At 47.7% G+C, this 21,742-nt stretch overlaps 2 protein-coding genes across 3 annotated transcripts in view; one reads left to right on the forward strand and one right to left on the reverse strand.

The window, feature by feature from the left end:
* The window catches only part of LOC135898538 (anoctamin-7-like), a 117,270-nt gene extending 95,729 nt beyond the window's left edge, over positions 1 to 21,541 (reverse strand). The window contains exon 1 of one of the 2 annotated variants that reach the window (XM_065427539.2): positions 20,841 to 21,541. The gene's annotated coding sequence lies outside the window, so the exon portion shown is untranslated. Of the gene's footprint in view, positions 1 to 19,432; positions 19,495 to 20,840 lie in introns of those variants that run through there. The other variant, XM_070534594.1, reaches the window with a different exon arrangement.
* On the forward strand, positions 1,934 to 13,690 carry LOC135898537 (uncharacterized). The gene is made up of 5 exons (XM_065427537.1): positions 1,934 to 2,093; positions 5,072 to 5,370; positions 8,728 to 8,953; positions 9,721 to 10,082; positions 13,290 to 13,690. The coding sequence occupies exons 1-5, from the start codon at positions 1,991 to 1,993 to the stop codon at positions 13,389 to 13,391; spliced, it is 1,092 nt and encodes a 363-aa protein (XP_065283609.1). The 5' UTR covers positions 1,934 to 1,990; the 3' UTR covers positions 13,392 to 13,690.
* Positions 21,542 to 21,742: the final 201 nt, after the last annotated feature.

Genomic DNA, 21,742 nt, shown 5'->3' on the forward strand with positions numbered 1-21,742 from the left:
CTATCCTGGACATCCTCGGGGAAGCATTGCAGGTAAGAAGCGTGGTCTAGATTGGTGGAAACACTTTAATAGGGAAGGTAAAAAGACATGTTTTTTTTGCCGCAGTTGAACACTCACAAAAGGAAGACACATAAAGACAACACGGGCGGCCGCTGATTGTTTGACCGCTGGGTAACGTAGATCTGTGAACAGCCAGCGCATGCGTGTATGTATATATATATTCTTGGGTCACAGCCCATGCAAGATGAATCAGTTGGAAGTGCCGCCCGTGTTGTCTTTATGTGTCTTCCTTTTGTGAGTGTTCAATTGCGGCAAAAGACATGTCTTTCAGCAAGCACCAACTAGGCCAACAAGCAGTTCTGTTGCAACATAGGGAAGGTGACTGGTTAAATGGTTAGGATGGAAAAAAAAAGGGAACTTTACCATCTACCGGTTAGCAAGTTAGGAGGTTTACCGGTAAGAAGGGAGCTAATGGGTGTGGAGATAAGCTAATCGTTCAGAAGGGACAGGAAACATAACTCTGTCCTGTCCCTTCTTGGTTTGTTCCCTACGTTTATATCTGTAGTAACACTGCGTTAAGTACGAAGAATGCATCACCAACTATTTCGCCAGCAAATATCACTGAAGTTAACCAGATTGCCATGTTTAGTGGGATGGCAGTGTCATTCGATGCCCTTCAGCTTGTCCAATGTAGAAGACACAGATAATTATGAAACGTCACCGAATAGCGAAGCGACCAAAACAAGACGCCAGCTTTTCTTCTTGTTGTCCCATATTTCTTGAACAAGTATATCTTGCAAGCACAACTTTGGTCTACGAGGACGAGGTGAAGCACGCTCCTGTTGCCTCAAACAGAACGGCATACACCAACGAGGGAGTAGGTCAGCGCTTCGTGCGGTAACACAAATGATTCGTTAGCATATAGACTTGAATTTTGCAGTGCTTGTAGGGCCAGCCAGCTTGTTCCGGGGCCTGCAGAGGCAGGCGAACGAGCCAGATGAATACTACCCGGCATGTTCTTGTCTCCTGCACGACCCACGCGTCTCTCTCTCTCTCTCTCTCTATATATATATATATATATATATATATATATATATATATATATATATATATATATATATATATATATATATATATATATATATATATATATATATATAATGTGCTGCCGTATTTCTTTACTTGGGCCGTGGTACTCGCGTAGTATTACAGGGAGCCCAAAAGGGGCAAAAATGAAATGAGAGGGAACGCTGAGTATAGGTCTTTTCCTCAGTTTCGACCCATTGGTAGACAGGTATAAAGTGTTCGTGAGATGGTACAGCGTCACATGATTCGACGGAGTGAACGAAAGCATACTCCGCGCGAGAGTGACCGAAACCTCAAGAAGTCATGTTACCGAGGGGAATACAACCGGGCAATCCAGAGTTCGTGAAGCGTAAGTCGAGTGCACGGAGGAGGCGCTCACAGGTCCGACATCGAAGTCGACATTAATGAAAGTGGGCCTCAACTAGAAAAGTGTGACCATCAATTATCACAACACTTACGCCATTGGTGACATACTGTTGAATCATCGTGAGCGCACAGCTTGCGCCGTTAAGAGACGTAGTTTTAGAGTCGAGGTAATTTTCTTATGACATCAAATATTGGTGATACGGCGGTTCAATTAGTGTCCCATTGCAACTCAGGAGGTAAGAGAGACGACCGCCACTCACCAGCTTGCCCCCCCCCCCCCCCCTCCCTGTACGCTACCCTGTATCGCAGCCGCAACCTAGTGGCCAGCAGCAGAGCGCCATTACTGAGCCACCTTGGCGAGCAATAAAACATTCAGACGTCTCTTTTATGGAAACGTGGCGGTTCCCCTTAAACCTGACACGTTCCGACGATTGTCTGTCTGCGTTAATGAGCTCACGCGGTGCCTGATACGCCGCGCCCGAAGAAGACGAAGGGGACGAAGTGCATTCCGTGCGCGCGCCCAAGGAATTCGTCCGCGATGGCCGCCCTGCTGCTTCTGTTCCCGTCGCTGCTGCTTGCGGCGCCCGCCGCCGGTCAACTGCGCCGTATGGAGGTCATCCCGGACCCGCCTCCATTCGTGCGTAAGTAGGTGACGCGCGGTGCAAGTGCTCCGGAAGGCGCGTCAAGCGCTGTAGTGCCGTGCAACATGTGGCAGGCTCGAAGCCCAGTGTTATAAGCTTATGATAACTGTTACTATTATTAATGCTGCTCATTTCCCCGAAGGAACACATGGGCTATGATAAACGCCATAGTGGAAAGCTCCCTAGTAAATTTTGACTAGTTAGGGTTCTTTAAAGTGGAATAAACGTGCGGTACACGAGCGTTTATGCATTACGCCCCCTTCGGAATGCGACCACCTCCACGCAGCAGTACGTCATATTCTGTGAGCCACAGCAGCGGCTGTTGTTTCCGCCTCTGCTGGCCGCAGTGCATGCAATTGGTGGCAGCCAGTGTATGAAGGCGTGAGCAAGCAGCATTGCCATCTTTAAAACTGAGACGTATTACCGAGCCCACACGACGTCGATTTGGGACATGTTGCAGCTGAGGCCACACTGTAGCAAGACGCTCTGTTACCGTTGAGGCAGATAGTCTCCTTACAAGAGCGATTCCGCCCGCTTAGAAGGCGCTCGCTGTTTTTCTGACTTTCAACGAAAAGCGCTCCCGCCAAGATTGGCGGCGCACGCGCCCACACACGACAACAGAGAGCTGCGCTAACGCCCCATGGAGAAAGAAACGCCGTTTCGTAATTGGATGCTACAAATCGCAGTGTTTACAAGCCTGGCGGGCTCCCTGGCTCTAATCGATCGCGCCTTAATGGTTTCCCGGGATCTGGCTGGAGGTTGATCAGGAGCAGCTTTCTCCCGCAATATTGTTTTTTTTTTTAGTTTTGTTGAGGTCTGGTTTTAAGGGAAACAGTTGGAAACCCGACAATTCCAGTGCATTGAAATAGGAAACACTTGGGGCACACACAAAAATAAAAAAGAACATGGTGCTTTGATATTGAACTCTTTACATTATCCTTGCTCTATTGCGGCAATGGCAGCCATAATTGCAACTAACGCTGTATATGTATCTAACGAAAGCTATATTTATTTGAGTTTTCAGTATGAGTATAAAATGAGTTTCTAGTCGCTGTTCAAGAGCACTCATGTTGAGCTCAAACTCTGGTCAAAGGGCACTGTCACGTATTACGTCTCTTTCAGAGAGATATGGCTGTGTTGCACCTAAAGCACTTGTGTGACATAGAAAAGCCCAAAGCTATTTTTTTAATGTTGCTTATGACGAGAAGATCCTTGTGACATAAATATTTATATTAAGGATACTATAGACAAATTTCACATATAGTATGCAGTGTGCGCCACCAGTTGTAGGCCGGCATGGGAACGGGGAGAAGTACATCACAAGCGAACAGCCATCCCCGCGTGCCGCGCTGTGTGAATAAACAGTGCCGTCACAGCCCGCAACTGCGTTATCTTAAAGGATTTTATTTATCCTTGTGTATTCTGTATTATGCCTGTAATAGCCTGCTCTCACTTGAAAAGCGTCCAGCCTTTCAGTTCGAGCAGCCAGGTGGTCCCTTCGCGGCAGGAGCTCACCTAGCTCTGCGCAGCCCGCTTCTTTTTGTAACGCTGCGGAGCCGCAGCCAATGTCTGTTTGATGATCCATCAGCAATGGCTTGAGCTGCCTTCGTCTCGCTCTTCTGACTACGTAGACGGGCCCTCGCCGCAGCGCTGCGCATCTCTTTACGTTGTGCTGCTGCGTCGTGTTAAGTGCCTCACCTTGAGGAAAGTTTTTTGTCAAAGAGCGTAGTGTAAAGCTCTCGCACAGACACAGCTGAGCTATGTTGCTAGAGCGGATTCAAATACAATTTGCAACGTTTGGAGCACCCGACCTAAAGGGACAATAAGAGCAGCGTTAAGAGAGTTCAGTTTGGGGAAATATTTTTTTAGCCATCGGTTCGCATTCATTTAGCGGAAAAATTATCGATAGCGACGAAAATACGAAAATGAATCATAAGGTTTCGATCCTCTAACTGCAGCGCCAGTTCGATAGTACGCCGTCACGGATTTTAGTGTATATTTGTATGTTCAATTCATACTTCTTTCTGGAAGATCTTTTCTAAACTACCCAAGTGAGGCTTTGGTTCCTTTATAACTAAATGCGACGCTTGTTTGTTGATAAACTATTAACCAGTCCTGACCACATGTTATCCAAAGGTCATGACGTTACGACTAGCTGGCGCACACTTCAAGCCAGTCTTTACTTCTTGCGGTTTTCTGGTTTACAAGGAGATTTTTCACGGTGAGATCAACATATCTCAAACAAAGATGTCGCATCTTCAAAAGTACAAAAGAAAAAAAAAGGGGGGGGGGCGGGAGCCGCGGATAGTTACAGAACTTTTCCTCAAAACACAAAAAGTTTGTTTTTTACTGCGATTAACAGACTTTGGTTACTTCACCTAGTTTGCGGTATGTATTTGTATCTAATCTCTTTCACGCCAGTTTGAATCACTGGGTATACATGCATCTGAGTATGGGCCGCTTTCCAATGAGCCTCTTACACGCCGATTTGTGTGTGTCACTGGATATGTGCCAATGGACATGTGCCGCTTTTCAATGCATAAAGAATTGTTTAAAATGCATCCAGTGCTGGGCGGAATTGAACCCGCGTCATGCATTCAGACAAGCACCACGCACGAACTTTGCGGCAGAGCAGCTAGATGGCGCTGCGCCTCCAGAGGGAAGGGCGAGAGAGGATCCTGGCTGCAGTACACGCCTCACGCGTTATGTGTATCGGCAGTGGCAGCAAGGTGTGGCGCCACCTTGCTTCAATTCTAATCGCATTAACATCGACAGTCATCCCGAGGTGATCTCTGCCGGTATTTTTTTGGACTTCGTAACTATCACGAAACGCTTTTGAAGAGTTTTTGTTGGAGCGAGATTCCTGGAACAAGTGTCTCCTGCATGCGCGATGAGTCTCGTAACTTCGCTATGTGATGCAAAGCCTCTTTAGGAGAACCCGAAAGCAAGGAGCGTTTTGCACACTCGCTGACGCGCAGCGGAGGCTCCGCCGATGCTCCTGAGCATGGTCGACATGATGGAGCGCGTGATGAACGAGCTCGTGCCTCAGCCTATCGTGCCGATGGTCGCCGGGCCGGTCCCCGGTCCTGTGGTGCCCGGTCCCATGATCCCCGGTCCAGTGGTCGACGGCGCTGAGGCAGCCAGCAACGAGAGCCGCAACGAGTCCGCCGATTCGCCGCGAGTCGACGTGGCCATCGACATCAAGCTGGTGCCGCTGGGTGCGCCGGGTTCCTCTATGGGCGGCATCATCCTGCCGCTCCCGCGATTTGTCGAGGAGGTTGGTTCACATCGAAGAATTCAACGCCATTGTACATTACGCGCCTGTCGCGACGTTGGTAATCGCGCGATAGCAAACCGGACGCAGCGCGGAAACGACGCACTGTGAAGGTGTCGTAAACTAATAATGAAAGTATTATTGCGATGTACGACTGCTCTTTTCACGAGGCGGACATAGGCGAACGGCATAATTATCCTTTGCCGGTGTCATAGTGCTTGAACCAGACAATAAGCAGACCTGAAGTGAGCGTCGCAGGGAGTTACTTTTGATTTCGGTTCCAAAGCACTTCTAGGGCACTCTATTCACGCAGTTCGAGTGTCCTGAAACGGTTTCACGCGATGATGCCCTGTACGCTGGCGAATTTGCCTAACGTATTCTGTAGCGTAGTGGAGTATCACGGAATGACGCGTTGCTATCACGATATAACGGGCATATACGTAAATGCACGAGATGAGTCAATGTTGTAATTACGTGCGTGTTTCGCTGAAAAAAAATTTGTTCTGAAATTTTACTTGCCAAAACCATGATCTAATAATGAGACATGCGGTAGTGGGGCGCTTTGGACTAATTGGCACTCACTGCACGGTACACGAGCATTTTGCATTCCGCTGCCATCAGAATGCGCTGCGTGGCCGAGATCGAACCTTTGACCTCGAGATCAGCAGCACAATGCCATAGCCACTTTGTTTCTGAACTTAGCTGCATTGTTATCAACTTTAATTGAACACCGGCATTGTAGGCTGGAGAATCACGTTAGATGGATGGAATAGGCGGGCGCTGCAGTGTTACATTATGGTGACAAAAGGAATATTAAACGAGATGATAATCCGGTGCTCGAGATTATCATGCACGAAGCTGTATTCCCAATAACCTCTTACACTAACATTGTTCGTAGAGAAAATTGTGGTCATTACTGATGTTGCATATAGCATCAGCGAAGACTGCATGATAACCAATGGCAAAGAGCACTTACGAACGAGAAGCTTTGGGAATATGGACCCTCATTATAAAACTCGCAGGCACAGAGCCGGGCCGGTATTCACAGAAGTCTACTTACGTTTCTCCCTCGCTTTGTCACCACTGCGGCGATCGTCTCTTTAACTCGCTAAGTGCTGTCTTTAGGGGTCAATGCCCGAACGTGGACCAGTGACCAAGTACCCTTATCCTTAAGAGAAGTTATGTGAACGCGGTCCCCGGTGCCGTTCACTCGCAGTTAAATAGCAAGGTTTGAATTAGGAACCCTTTTTCCTGCAGAAGATTCAGTACTTCTGCGCACAACAAAGGCAATCGTCGTGCAAAGACGACGTCCTAGCTAGCGCTATACACTCGAAGGCTCAAGCTATAATGCCGGCCTATAGTCGAACACAAGTCAAGTCTGCAGTGAAGCACCGCCCACGCCCTCGTAGCCGCCAGCCACTGTTCCTCTGCGAGGCGGCAAATAGTTCGTACTTCGAACTTTCCCTATTGCCTAAATAAGGCGGTAACCACAAAAATAAAATTATAAGCGCGTAATTTTGTACGTTTTCACTCGTGTATTATAGTGGAATTGTGAAAGCCTAATTATTTACTCAACTGAAATAAAATGCTTGCTTCGCTGCAACTATTTGTTGTAAAGTTTCACTTCAGTTGGCCGTGAAGTTTAATGAGTAAAGCGGGGTCAGCAGCGAAATGAACCGTACCTCGGACTCATGAAGAGTGAAATGCTCAGACTCCATTCACTTTGTCCATGTCTGTTGCACACCTCATCGTTTCCGCCCATGAGAAGACTCTTCAAAAAACAGCAGACGCTCCGGTGGTATGAAGTACGACGCCATTTTGAAATGGTCGCATGACGACGATTTTGTTTGCTTCTGTGATTGGCTCGCGGAGTAACAACCTCGCGTGGTCCGTGTGCCTTGATTGCTAACTGCTGTTTTTTAAAGCTGTATCCTACTATACAAGTTAACCCAGCAACATGCTTGTTTACGCATATTCACGCACTGCAGAAATGAATACACTGATACGCGAATAGCTGTGGAGGTCGTCGTGGAGGCAGACTGAAGATGTACCACTACTCGCGTTTCTTTTACGTTCCAAAGCCTCAACAATGCATAAATCTCGCGTCCGAACACAAACGTACCGGCCTTTGTCCGCCACGAGCTACAAGCCTGGGTGACCAAACCGACCCCATGACGTTTAGGAGTGACAATATGTGCACAGGTAATTCTCATCATGTAAACCTCAAAAGAACTTATTTTTGACATATTTGGTATTTGATGAGAAAATGTTTGCCGCCACGAAGACAAATCCAAAGGCAAGGATCATGAACAAAAAGAAACATATCGTGCCTCTAGTGATCACTCACGCCCCTGGCTCTTTGTGCACGTCTGTTTAGCAGCAAGTGTTGGCCCTTCCTTTATGTGGACCCCATCGCGTTTCAATGCAGTTGCACTAGCCTGTAATGCACATGGCGAACGTAATTGCTGTACACCTGCCATGATTCACCGAAGAAAACAACGCTAAAAACACGGATGAGAAAGAAAGAAGATAGGACGAGTGATTTCGCGTTCATGATTTTAGCGCTGTTTTCTTTGATGGATTCGCACCTACGAGCTCGCGTTCAAACTCCTTTAAGTGCCATAACAACCTAATTGTTATGATAATCACCTTGTTAATTGTCATAAGACAAGACAAGTTCATAGACCTGCACTTAGCGACTCAAAAGCTATACGCTCACAGTAGAGATGCCCTGCGACATTCTTCGTAGAAGCAGCCGTCTCTTTGCCGCTTCGATGTCTCGTCTCCTCACGCCCCTGCGCGGGGGGTCGTAGACACATCGCACTCAACGCGCGTACAGCACTAAGGCCTCTGCTGCTGCCTGCGCCCGGGAGTGTGCCGGTGAATGTGCTCGGCTCTGACATTTGCCGAAACCTGCCAGTAGTGGCGCCGATATTGAACAACTCAGCCAGAAGTAAATGTGTTCCCGAACGCTTACAAAAGCAAAGTAGAAGGAACAGGGCAAACACGTAAGTTGCCGGACTGTTTACATTATGGTGTACATTTACATTATGGTTTACATTACGCCTTTGCATACGTGAAAACCGAACATTCGACGCTCGGCTTGATTAAAACGTCCCCGTTGAATACGTGGTCCGATCGCCCGAGTATGGGATAGTTGTAGGGCTGTAGCAATGTCTTTAAGAACTCGGATACTGCATTTATAACGGATGTATTGCGTGGCAGCATGCCAGGCGAAAAATCGACTGGACAATATTTGTGATAGCGCCTAAATCTATATACGTGTTTAGCAACCGTGCACGGTCTGCACGAGGCGTGACGCTGCACAGCTTGCGAGAGCAATCTTTGTGTCTGATGCAGCCCGGCCCGTCCGCCTCCAAACGAGAGGGCACGCTGAGAAAGAGGAAGAATGGGACGACATCTTCGGCCGTACCCGTTGACCCCGGACACAAAAAGGTGGCTGTCCTCGAGGTGACCAGAACGAACAGCTCCCGGCCCGTGCTACAACCCGTCGGCCACAGCGAGGTCAAGACGAAGAAGGAACACGAGAGCAGACCGTCTCCTTCCTCGCCTGCTAGCTCAGCAGGTGCTCCAATAGGGTTCATCTCGAACATCCATCTGATGCTCGAGAGCAATATGAAACAGTTCACAAAGTATAAAACTTCAAGGGCTCTAAAGAACACTTGTTTACGACTATCAGGGCGCTGAAGAGACACTACATTTCTTGGGGCAGTTCATCGGGGGAGAGCAGGAGGCTTTACTGAATTCAATAATTTTTTTACGCGTGCAATGTGAAGACGTGGGATCATTCCCCATCTGCGGCAAGTTGTTTTTTCGTCCACTTTCATTGCCATTAATTCATCATTTCTTTAATTCAATTATTAAGTACAAGTAATTCCCGTTATGTTGTCCTTGGCGTCTTTGTTTGCTGGCTTCTCATGATATGATGCACAAAAGTCGGGCCCCTCGGTTAACCCCTTTTCATATCGTTCATAACACGACCTAAGATGTTTCGTGCTGTTGAATTATGTTGCTCCTATTTTCGGACGTCACAGGTATACACCGCATCCCGATTCCACTTTCTGAGACAGACGCGGCAAGGCAGCTTCGCTTTCTGGCACGCACACTAGCATTAGCCGAGTGCAATACCGCACATATAAAGAGCACCAAACTGCACAGACTACAAGTCGGGCCTCTGCCCGCATTGCACCGACATGAGGCATCTTTTCCGTGTCGGTTGTGGTTGGCAGTTACTTCCACGAGAGCTTACTCAGCACTAATAGGAATGACTGACAGTCCTGCATGTGATGTGTTCGGCTGCGAGCAGAACATAGACCACCTATTGTGGCGCAGCTCCTGAGCTTCCGTCTCCATCAAAACCGGTGCTACGCGTACGGTCGGCGGCACAGTCCGCCGAACAGCAGCTGCAAGGCGAGGGCGCGCTGGCGGCGGTCGGCCTGCCGAATTCTTCAGTGGCGTCCAGCCGGAGGTCGCCGAACGTCGCTAAGGTCTCGTCGGCAGCCGGTGGAGTGGCGACAGCTGGCACCAACAAGACGGACCCGACATCCTCGTCCACGGAGACCGGGATAGCGGCTGCCTGCTACGGCCTCTTCCTGCGTCACGGCCTGCTGCTTCTGGTGCTGGCCATCGTGTGCGGCATCTCGTGCCTCCTGGGGGCGCTGCTGCCCATCTTCTGCAGGCGTCGACGAGCACAGGTGCGCCTACACAGCGCCCACCGCGCAGCTTGTCGTAAAGGTGTGCTGTCGCGCTCAATGCGAGTTCCAACACCGGCATACGCCCGTCGATTGTCTCAATAATAAAAAAAATGGCAAGCGCCATTTTTGTTGTAAGCTGGGTACTCTACCAGTAATCAGAACGGTGATGAGCAATATTTTTGTGTAGGTGCTGCCATGCTGCCATGCGGGCACTGCTTCTTCGGGCAGCATTGCAGTGCCTACACACACGCACACAATAAGAAAGTAAAAAAGCGGATTCTCGTCTTGCAACTCACATTGAGCGCGATAACACCTACACTAAAACCTTCGTTAATGTATTTGCGAGAGCTGCAAGGGTGGAAGCTCAAACAGCGTACGTATGATAGAGCGGTGCACGAAATTGTTATCATGGAACGTCCCTGTGACCTTCTTCCTTGAGGCTACTTTCTACTCAGAAAGAGATAACAATGTTCATGGTAACTTTACCTTCAAACATATATATTTCCCGCTTTCAACACTTTGCGAAAGGTCAATTGCCTAGAATATAAAAAATCAGTTTAATCAGTTAGTTTATTGAGTTAGTAATGGTTAGTGAGACTGTATCATTAATACACTAGACAAGCGTAGTTCGTGTTTTATACAAGAAATTGAGGGAAATGAGGCTCGCTCAATTATTTCATATAGCAGTCGTAACGGGTTGATGTAGGGACGCAGCGGCACGATAATTGTTAGAGGCCTTTCGTATTAAGGAAGCGAGTTCTGCCGTGTATCCGCTACTCGTCAGTTGCCCTCCTTCCTTCGGAGAGAGCCTGATGAGGGTTCTGTGATGCCCGTTCGAAGTTTTTAGCATGCTGCGCAGCGCACACATCTATACATACGTTGGATGTCCTAGTAAACAGAATAAACAATCGAAAGTTAGCGACCACCTGGTGCCCTCCCGTTTTTACTTCCATTTTGCACTAAATGGCCATAAACCTTCTCGTCTGAAGTTGTTCAGTATGAGCTGACTAGACCGTCAACCCGCATTGCACAGTGGCAACGGAGTCTGGCATGGAGAACATAAGTGAGCTAAACCCCATGGCCACAACAACACGTTAACGCATCCAGACAACGTTCAGCACCACGTGCAGGCGCCGAACTTGACTCCGACAACGACGACTCGGACTAAGAGCCCCCTAGAAAGACTTTCTCTGTCAATAAATGATCAAAGCCAGAAGGATGTTGGTTAAACGTAAACACGAAGATAGCTTTTATTTTTACTTTATATTTTCCCCTTTTCAGCCATGCCTTCAAGAAACTCGTGAACTCTTCAAGCACGCCATTAACCAAAACCAATGTAGTGAACACAGTTTATCGCAAATATCCCACTCTACAATTTTTTTTGTTCTGATCATACATGCAAAGTACACATCTTTACCAACACGACCATTTAATTCCTTGTTTGATCTATTCTTCACTTACAGAACTTAGCGTCAATTGTTCTTTGCGTTATATTACAAAGAGTAACTTCTGCAATAATCATACCAACTTACAAATAGTCCACTATTTTGTCATTCCCGTAACCTATTTCGCAGTACGCCTGTTCGTCCTTTCCATGAGTACCCGTTCGTTTCGTATTAGCAAAAAATTCCTCTGCGAGCTTCGTCCCGGTGACATGCTCTTATCGCGAGTTGCGTAGTTCCCTCCGCGCACTTGCCTGTTTAAACAAAGGGCTCCGGCAGAATCGATCCGGGGATGAACGGCTTTTTTAGGAAGAATCCGTGTTTCGTCAGCCTTTAGCAAACTCAGCATGTCTGTCGAAGAAGCACTGCTTCCAACCGTCTCGTTAGCTTAGCAACTATATAAGCTTCAGCACACACTGACTCGCATGTTTATTTAGTGAGGCTGTTCTGTTTCTGTGTTCTCGATGCACAGGCAACAAGAGGGTTATAGTTACTTACCACTGATTCCATCTTTTATTTAGCACTAACATTCAATGTTAGTTTGCCACAACTTCTCTAGTTTCTCGTAAGAATGTTCATGATAAGAATAAAGAATTCTCGTGAGCCCCCCCACTCCTCCCCCCCCCCCCCTTCATGAATGGCGTGCCTACGAAGTCTATTGCGACTGATTTTCGCCCCGTACTCGCGAGTCGTTATACGGTAAGAACGCCCTTGCGAATGTGATCGCTTACCCTTCGCTCAAACCAGCTTTGTCATCTTGACATGCTGCATGGCACGTACCGCACGGCAGAGTAAATCGGAGCTCGACCTTTGCTTGAACACATGTTGCGGCCTTGCAGAACAAAACCAATGAACCTTTCATTAAAAGAACATAAAAAATTGCAGTTTCGCCCGAAAGGTAGCGATAGTGATAGCAAAGTATTAGGCAACTACACGAAGCAGCGTTCGTAATTTTAACTCTTCCCCACTCCCTTACAGCACACGGCGTGCGGAGCGCCCCAGGATTTTATCGCATTTTGACTTGATACGCCACGCGACGGTGACGTTGAAAATGCGCCTGGAGTGTATATACAAAAGTTGCTAAAGTGCAGGTGTACTGTTTCAAGCACATTCCTCACAAAATCGCCAGACCCACAGGGGTAGTTTAATGGCTGTGGCGTTGCGCTGCTGAGCTTGAGGTGGCGGGTTCGATGCCAGCCGTGGCGGTCGCATTTCGACGGGGGCGAAATCGAAAAACACTCAGGTGCTTAGATATTAAGCGGTACGTTAAAAACCCGGTACAGCCAAAATTATTCTGGAGTCCCTCACTACGAAGTGTCTCACAATCAGATCGTAGTTCGGCACGTAAAACCGAAGAATTCATTCTTTTGAAATAATTTCTACTCATAAGTAAGCGATGCTAAGGCTGCTGAACTGAAAAACACTTTTAAAAGTGTTCTCACGGTATAATTTCTAAGACAATGGACAGCAAGCGGCTGTAGGATAAAAGAAACGAGGCAGAACTACAAGGTTGGAGACAAAAAGAATAGAATTTGCAGTGAGACATTATGGGAAAGCTCCGTGTAAAGTTTGCAGGCCAGTATGTTTGTACCCGATACACGACAGTGGGGGTAACTTGCCAAGAAAGCGTCTGTCTTTAAAATCGCGTGCGAACGGCAGATAGTCAATACAAAAATTGGGGCAGAACTCGCTCACAAGGTACGGTGTGTTTTAAAAGGAGCGTTATTGAAAGCGACACCCGTCCTTCTCGTTTTCACACAACCAGGTGTCCCAGTACCCACCCAAGCGACGGTTCGTCCCAGCGAGGATCTTCGCAGACCCGCAGATGATGCGCATGTTCCGCCGGCGAGAGCACATGGTGGCATGAAACGATCGACGCGCTGCTTCGACGCCTGCCCCTCTGTCTTCCCTTCTTTCTTTCTTTCTTTCTTTCTTTCTTTCTTTCTTTCTTTCTTTCTTTCTTTCTTGCTTTCTTTCTTTCTTTCTTGCTTTCTCCCTCGCTCTCTCTCTCTTTTTTTTCTTTTTGTGCCGCTGCCTCCGTGATGTGGTGGCATTTTCCTCACATGGCTTTTTTTCATTCTTTTTTTTTCTCTCTCAAGCCATCGTAAGGCGTTTTATTGCCCAGAAACAGCAGGCGGGATCAATAAATTGCATGGTCGTGTTGAATGCCTCGCAAACAGCAAGTGCAATGACAGTAATGTTTATGCAGCGGTGGGAATAGCGCTTGAGTTTGCTGGGCCTTTATTGAAAGTCAAATAAAATATACAACTTCATCTCGGGGGCCTTATTATGGAAGCTGTTTCTGAGTTGGAATAGAAGTATGCTGAAACAGCACGACGACCCATTGCATCGAACAGTATTGACCTTAGAGGGACGCTGAAGAGGTTTTAGAATTTGAAGATTACGGTAATCTGGCAGGCTGCCAAAGTATCATCTGCTCCTGAAGTTGAGATTCTCAACTGTGCGCGTAGGAGCGAAGTAATCGCCGTTTAAATTTTCATCGAAGATCCCCCACTCCCTTCTCATCTGCGCGTGCGCCAAGCGTAGCGGCGGAAAACTGGGTGCGAGGATGAAGTCAACACTTTAGGGGGTCACGTGAGCGCTCCATTCGAATCACGCGCTTTGTCGATACCCACGATGACGTCACGATCGTCTTCCTTATCAGAGCCCGTTAACCGACAGGGGGATCTCCCACAGACGCGGCTCCGCGTTTTTTTGCTAGCATAAAGTGACTTGCAGCGACTTGTGTCCTGGTAAACAATTTTTTTTTATTCAGGGGGTGAAAAAGTATGATAATTCACTGAGAGCACACTTTTTGTTTAATGCGCTTCAGCTTCCCATTAATGAAGCTACAATTTAAATAAAGCCTTAACAGTAGATGCCACTAGAAAGCAGCGATTCACGTATATACCAAAGACAGCGGAAGATACGGCAGCTTGCAAGAACAAACGAAGAATTCACTAAGACTGGTATTGCAGATTGAGAAGACTTATGCAAAATTACCAACAGAGGTAATCAGCGGCTAGGCTTTCACGGAAGGAAACGGTGGTGTGAACAGGCGAAGACACTTCATAAGATTAAAGATTTGATAAAGCGGGGTTTGTTGCAGTGGGACAGAGGTGTGTTCTTCCTGTATAGTGTTCGTAAAATGTCAGGAGGGTCGCTACCACGAATGTACCAATCTTTGCTGAATTCTAAGAACGCAGATGGAGCTGCAATGTTGCTTTGGAGGACGTGCACTTCAGCTGAAACATCGACGTCTATCCAGAGTTCAGCGCACCACGACACCACGTTGGGCATCCTTTATCAGCCCTTGCAAGTGGCAGTAGTTCTTATTGGAAATGGATAATTAGATGAGTTGCTTAAGTATGCGGTCTAATAAATCGTACACATTACATTGATGGGATTCCTTCACAACAATCGTCTGGCGAAGTCTACTAACAAGATATTTTATTACATAATATTACATGCGTGGAACAGAGGGCGTTGATGGAACGTTTAGACACTAACCGGTACTTTTGAAAACAAAGAAATGCTATGCGAAGAGGAGTTTCGTATGGCAGATGATTTAGTTGCATAGTTGGATTAGCACTTCACCACGAAGTTGGAGAGGAAGACAAAGAAGTGCCCAGAGCTCGCTGGTGCTCTGGGCCTCTCGCTGTTATGCAATTTTTTACGTTTTTGCCACTTTCGTGAGAGTCATTTCATCAAGGATGAGCAAGAAGATGTTTCCACGACCTCCTGAACAAGGTCAGTCGTCTGCTTCATCGCTCATTTTTGGACGACGTGCCTTTGGAAGCTCGGACCAGCTCGATTCCTGGAAGAGCTCAACGCCAGAAGCCGTGGACGCTGGCAGCGAGTACACCGTAGCCATGAGCCGCCGTATGAAGAAATTGTGCCGTATGTCGACTGAGACGAGGACTTCATCGAATCAGAGTGAGCAGGAATCCTTCATGGTTTCTTACGTTCCGCTCTCGACGTCACACAGCATGAACTCCCTCAGAAGGCAGTTTATAACCAAATATCTTAAAAGTGTGGCCCATGGGCAAATCAACGCGATCAGGATCAACGCTCGCAGGAACATCCTGACAATAGATGTGAAAAATTCCGCAATACTGGAGAAGTTAAAGACCATTCCACAGTTAAGCGCAATCCCCATCCGCTCCTTTGTTACTTACGGGAAGGTGAGACAACTACTGGTGTGATTTCCGACGAGGAGCTTGAAATCAAGCATGCGGACCTCGAGAGTCTTTTGAGGTCATCGGTGCGCATACTTGAAGATTCACCGCTTGGGGACCTCCCGATGTATCAAGTTAATATTTGCTTCTTCCACATTACCAGCATCAGTCAAAGTGGGCTACGTGATACACCGTGTACGACCATTGGTACCGAGGCCTATTAAGTGCCGGAAATGTCTAAATATAGGACACGTGAGCGCTGTTTATAGAAGTAAAGCCACCTGCTCGCATTGCGGCGGAGAGCTTGATACCACCGACTGTGAGGCGTCCTCATTTAAATGTCCCAACTGCACTGGCTCTCATGAAGAAACTTCGAAGTAATGCCCAAAGATGAAACAAGAAGTTCGTATTCTTCGAAAAATGGCAGGAGACCAATCTTCACGTAAAGAGGCTGCTCAATCTGTTTGCCAAAGTGACCAACGCTCGCGAAAGGAGCGTTACAAAAGCCATTTCAGAAGAAGTACATAGCGGGGCACAGGCGCCACGACCACCTCTGCCTGTGCGTGCGTCGAGGACGGTAACGGCGCCTACAGCTAATTCAAGGTCGATGAGAGCACGCGGCAACCGTCCATCTCCAGCGGCTGATACGGACATGGAATGGCATTTGGTGCCCTCTAGGCCCACGGCCATGCCAGCGGTCCCTAGTGGTCCTCTACGCCATGAAGCCAAGAATGATAGGGCCACTGAAACCGGTGACACTACGGGCAAGCAAGCAGATGTGGACACAGTGACAAGGAAAGTGTACAGAAAATGCTGAAGCACCTGGTAGAGTCAATGCGCGTGATTCTCGATGGTCTCCAGAATCCGGCTGCTAAAAGTGCCCTGCAGGGGCTCGCCGTGCTGGAGCCGCATATCGCACCTCTTTACATGCTATAAAGCTTTTGTTTGGAGCTTGTGCTGCTCACGCAGGGGAGGCCCACACATCAGCTTCGTCCTAGGACTTAATCTTTAGGCTCACTTGAACTGGTGACTACAGACTAGATACGGAACCCGATATAGTGGCTTCATGAATGAGCTTTGTGAATGTTTATCATCAGAATGTTGAACTTGCTTTCACCGTTGCGCATCCCTCTTTCTATGTCATCATCCCTCATCGCTGCTTTATGTCCCGATTTCCACTTCCCCTGTGCAGAGTAGCAGGCTAGAGCGCGTTAGCTCAGGCCGACCTCTCTGCCTTCTTTCAAACAAATTCTCTCTCCCTGACCACGAAGTTACCATACACCTGAAACTAATGCGTGGCAATTACCAAGGCAAAACCCACATTTCGCGTTAGTTTGAGGATTTGGGTCCAAATTCACTATCTTCCAAATAAATTTCGGCAATGCTTTCAGGCGTATGGAGTTGAAAAATGGCCACGACTTTGGGCACGTCACGTTGCCGTACGAATATTGAGCATTGTAAGAAAGAGGGGCTGACCGATTGTTCGAATAACTTTCCAATTAATTACAGTTAATTAATAATTACAGTTAATTAATATTTACAGTTGATTGCTTTCTTGATCGTCATTAAATTATTGAGTAGCAGGGTTAACATCAGTTGAGCGCCTGCGCCGATGTCGCAACTTCGCTTGCCTAACAGCAAGAAGCGGAACAAAAGAGTGAACGTCAATTTGCCACCACTCAATGCGCGCTGCACTCCGAGACATCGAAGGAAAAATCCAACACCATGCGTGCGCCGCTTCGGTGCAGCTGGCACGACTGTCAATATGCAAAGGAAGTTCCTTCCATCATAGGGAGCGTTAACAAGCTTCTTGAACTCGACCTTCGATTACGTCCTGGGTAGCTTGACAGGCAACTATCGATTGAGGTGGCACGGTGCAATTTTTCCTTTTCACTGTTTTTGTACATATCACCCGTTTTGTTTATTTTATTACCTCGTGTGCGTAAATTCTGAAATAGTTTTATTCGATTAACTAGTGCGCTAGAAGTTCCCGATTACTCGGGGGAAATTTCTTAGGGAATAGCCCTACCGCACAATATATCTAGGCGTAAAAAAGAAAAAGCCAACTGCCGTTGTTACCTTCCAATTGCCTAATGCATTTTGTTCGAACAAGGCCAACCGGACATTGTAGTCCACGAATGTGTTGCTTCTTCATTGCGCAAGAGCGATGATGGGGAAAATGGTTCTCCACGCATCGAAATCCGATAGATTGCTCCGATCGTTTCTTGGAACATAATGCGGAGGCACTGCAGCCGCGCCGCTCGCTCGCCGTGGTCGCCGACGCTGTCCTTCGCTAGCGTGCTCGCTTGTTTTGCGCGCTCGCTGTGGCTGCTCGGCATCGGGAAATGGCGGAGACGAACGACAAAGGCTGCCAACCTCGGGAAGCGGAAACTCGCTTTCCGCCGGCGACGCGCGCAGCGAAGATTGCGGACCACCCCGGGTGCGCGGTCATTATTCGCGCTGTGTCGCCAGAACCAAGATCGCGTGTGCGGTGGCACGCAGAGCAGCAAATTTAATGACGTGCAAATTGGAAAGGGAGGGGGATCGAAACAACAACAACCATCAGGTCCTTAGCGTAAGCACCATGCATTTACTTGAATGCTCGATAGCATGGCTGGCCATGGGCAAGACAGTATAGGAGTTTATATTACACAGAGCAAAAGCACCGGAACACATGCAGAGAAGACAGCGCGTGCAGTATGGTCTCTGGATTTGTCGTATCTTTTTTTGCGCTGCATCCACCGCGTAAAAAAAGATGTTCGACCTGCTGCTAAAGCTGGGGCGGCAAAGTGGCTTTAGTTGCCAAAATGGGGCGTGATAGGTTGAAGACCTAATGGCATTAACAACTGCTAACAAAAGAATTGATTTATTACACACCATCAGAAAGAAAAAGAACTCAAGGCAAATCTGACAACAATTAAAGCTCAAAAACGAAAGTGCAATTTAAAAAAAAAAAGCTTCTCATAACAGATTCGCTGATGAAATTGACTGACATATTGCAATATCGACAGGAAGCACGTTGATGTATCCGTTGAGAGAAAAGCGCGAACCGCCCCATGGATGGGACCCAGTTAGGTGGCAGTTAGTTGCAATAAATTTGGAACTAAAACAAATGCCTCATATATATAGACGCTGCAGATGTAAGTCAAGATATATTGTGGACCAGTACGACAAAGTGTAAGAACGTTCGCGATCATCGTTCACAATCGTCGTCGTCAAAATAATGATCGTTGCAGTCTTTCTCACAAAGTATTGAGAATAGTGTTTCATCACTATCCGCAGCATTGTTCTTTCGCTGTCGTCACTCCTTCTCAAATATCCCGAGCAACAATGTGACGTAGTGGCAGCCCTGGGATGCAGGAGCTTAAGTCATTCCTTTGTAAAATTTCATCAGCATTTCGATCAACTTAGGCTCTTCTGATGCTACATATTTCTTGTTTAATATACTGGCTTCTATAGACACTTGTACAAACACTTGGTCAGCCCTAGCGCGAGCCTGTGTCAGTGGAAGTGCATGATAAACGTGCTGATTGCCGTAACATATTCCTGTAGGTTCCTTTCCTTCTCTTGCGCCAGCGCGTTTGTGTCTCCGGTTTACGGATGATTATGAGCAGCAACACTAGTGCACACCTCGTGGCACACAATTTCCTCTGTTACAGTTCCGAGAAATTCGGTGGTTGCAAGTTCTGTGGCGAGGCAAAGCTTCCTCTTAAGAGCGAGTAGTACTCACCGCGTGATGCGCCGACAAACTGACCGGCGTTCTGACGAGGCACTTGCAGCGCTGCTATCAGATTGACGTGACTCAAACGAATGCAGACTGACGGTGTTTAAGCGATGAGCTACGCCTGTCAGCCTCGCAGTTTCTCGCTTTATTGACCACTGGCTGCACTCACGTTGAGCTCTCGAAGGAAAGCTTGAAAATCGGACGTTGATGTCGTCCTTAAAAAAAAAAAAAACAGCGCTTACGTCTCTTTTAAACTCGCTCTCGCTTGATAATGCTAACCTATCTATCTCGATATATATATAAGGCATTATTATAGAAGGAACAGTACTAAAGAGTTCAACAGATCCAATGCACGTGCTGCATCAAGCTTTTAACAAAGCCCGTAATTTCCGTTAGAAAACGGTCACGGAAAGTTGAACATATGTTTGTTTATTGCAGAACTTGTCCAAGTTTATTTTTTTTTGTTCGTTGGGTTACCCAAACCAATTCGTTTAAATCGCAAGGTTTGGTGACACTTCTTCTGAATGTGCTTGACATTTAATTATTAATGAGCTATATTTGTTAGATAATCGCACTGTTTTCTGCCACCAATACGCATTGCTGGTAACAATGGCATAAGCTTGCTTGCTGTGCCCGCCACATTAAGCGAAATCTGGTGCATATAGATCATCCGCGAAACCAATTTATGAGTTAATATGCCGATATAAAGAAATAGAAAGCTCAGCGCTTATTTTATGCATTTGTACCTTGTATACATATTCCACCACATTAAGACACTGCATGTGGTCAAGATTTTTGACAAACACTAATATGTCGATTCGATTAAGCGATCGCTCACGAAGCGTATCGCAGAGGCTAAAAGAATTGTTTCGGGCGCTGCGTGCTGTTGGAGCAACAAGCAGAGCCGCAGAATGAATGCGCGAGAAACAAATCGCTTGACTGTTCCGATCAGCATCGTGAGCGTACTCTAGCGTTCCGACGTTGCCTCAGTTACAAACCCTCGTTAAGTGCTTTGTCAATATCTTTGCAGGGAACAAACAGGTAGGAGCTCGAGCTTGCTTTTGCATACGAAATTCACCAATTCGAATCAAACGACGCAACGACAATATCGTATACACGTCATTATAACCGGCCGCAGAGGCCCCAAAAAACGGTGCAGATCCGAGAAAACGCAAGGAGTTAGATTGGAATCCTCGTGCACGTTGCCTCAAAAGAGCAACGCGATGTTTTGATCTCGTAACGGAGTGCTGCTATACGGCAGAGTTTAATCACTCGGTGTTTCCGTATCCGTGCGCAAAATGAAGTGCGCGTATACAACAGCCTCGATTGAGCGCTCTGCGCTCTCGTCCGCACACGCTATCCTCGAAGCGCTGCGGGGAAGCCAGACAAACGCATCATGCGCTCGGGGACTTACCCGTGCGTGGGAGTAAGGTAGCAAGCGACTTCCAAGCGCCGGAGCCCGCTGGCGTGGTTCAACCCTCCGCCGCCATGATCGCCGCCTCGGCTTCGGAGTCCCGTTAAAACGTGTGACGTCACGAGCTTCGATCGCAAGCGCGCGCTAGACGTCGAGCGGCGCTAGCGTCTCCGTCAGCTGACGTCGACGCGACCGTGGGTCGTTGGTTGGGCCTCTTGAGAGTGGCCTACCCTTCAGGGCAGGGGCATTCGCGACGCTCGAGCACTGCGTTCGGACTTCTGGCTGTGCGAGCACAGCAAATGCACGTCGTCCAAGCCTTCAGTGCGTGCGACGCCGAAATACCGAGCCACATTCGGAGCTCCTGCCGGTTCAGTCACCTTCTTGATCAGTAGCTGGATACCTGTGTTATTAGCTCGCGATCCTCGACAGAAGCAAAGCCGATGCTCGTCTTGGTTCCGTGCTAAAATTCCTTTGGTTTGAGCACACCTGAATGAATTGAAATTTATGTCCTGAGCTGAACGAGCGTCTTCCACGTCGGCGAGACAGCATATATAAGTTGGCCGATAGATCGTGCCTGTCTCTCGCCTACTTTTCGTACTTACACGCTTGGGCGCTGCGCAGAATGAGCCTATTCAAACCTGACCACTTCATTGCCCTTCTTTAAGTTTCGAAGAAACTTGCACATGGCGTGGTTGTTCACGGAGCGCCGGTTCCAGGCACCGTTGTCTGCCAGACGTCAGGATTGTCTACAGGCTAAGAACACGCGTGCGCAGCTTTTAAGAGTGTCACGGTCGCACAGCTCGGCAGCAAGCGAGCAAAGAAACGACTGGCCCGAGAAGTTGCGCTGCAGGCGGACGTCTCCGAAAGTGTCGAGCATAAATAACTTGCCGGGGCGCCGGGCT

This window comes from Dermacentor albipictus, chromosome 2 (genome assembly GCF_038994185.2).
Source record: "Dermacentor albipictus isolate Rhodes 1998 colony chromosome 2, USDA_Dalb.pri_finalv2, whole genome shotgun sequence".
Classification (NCBI taxonomy): Eukaryota; Metazoa; Arthropoda; class Arachnida; order Ixodida; family Ixodidae; genus Dermacentor; species Dermacentor albipictus.

Bases quoted from the DNA above. Each gene is read 5' to 3' on its own strand.
- LOC135898537 (XM_065427537.1), top strand. From the start codon at position 1,991: ATGGCCGCCCTGCTGCTTCTGTTCCCGTCGCTGCTGCTTGCGGCGCCC. The intron at 2,094-5,071 runs GTAAGTAGGTGA...GCTGACGCGCAG, and splicing joins GGACCCGCCTCCATTCGTGC to CGGAGGCTCCGCCGATGCTC. The intron at 8,954-9,720 runs GTGCTCCAATAG...ATTGTGGCGCAG, and splicing joins CTCGCCTGCTAGCTCAGCAG to CTCCTGAGCTTCCGTCTCCA.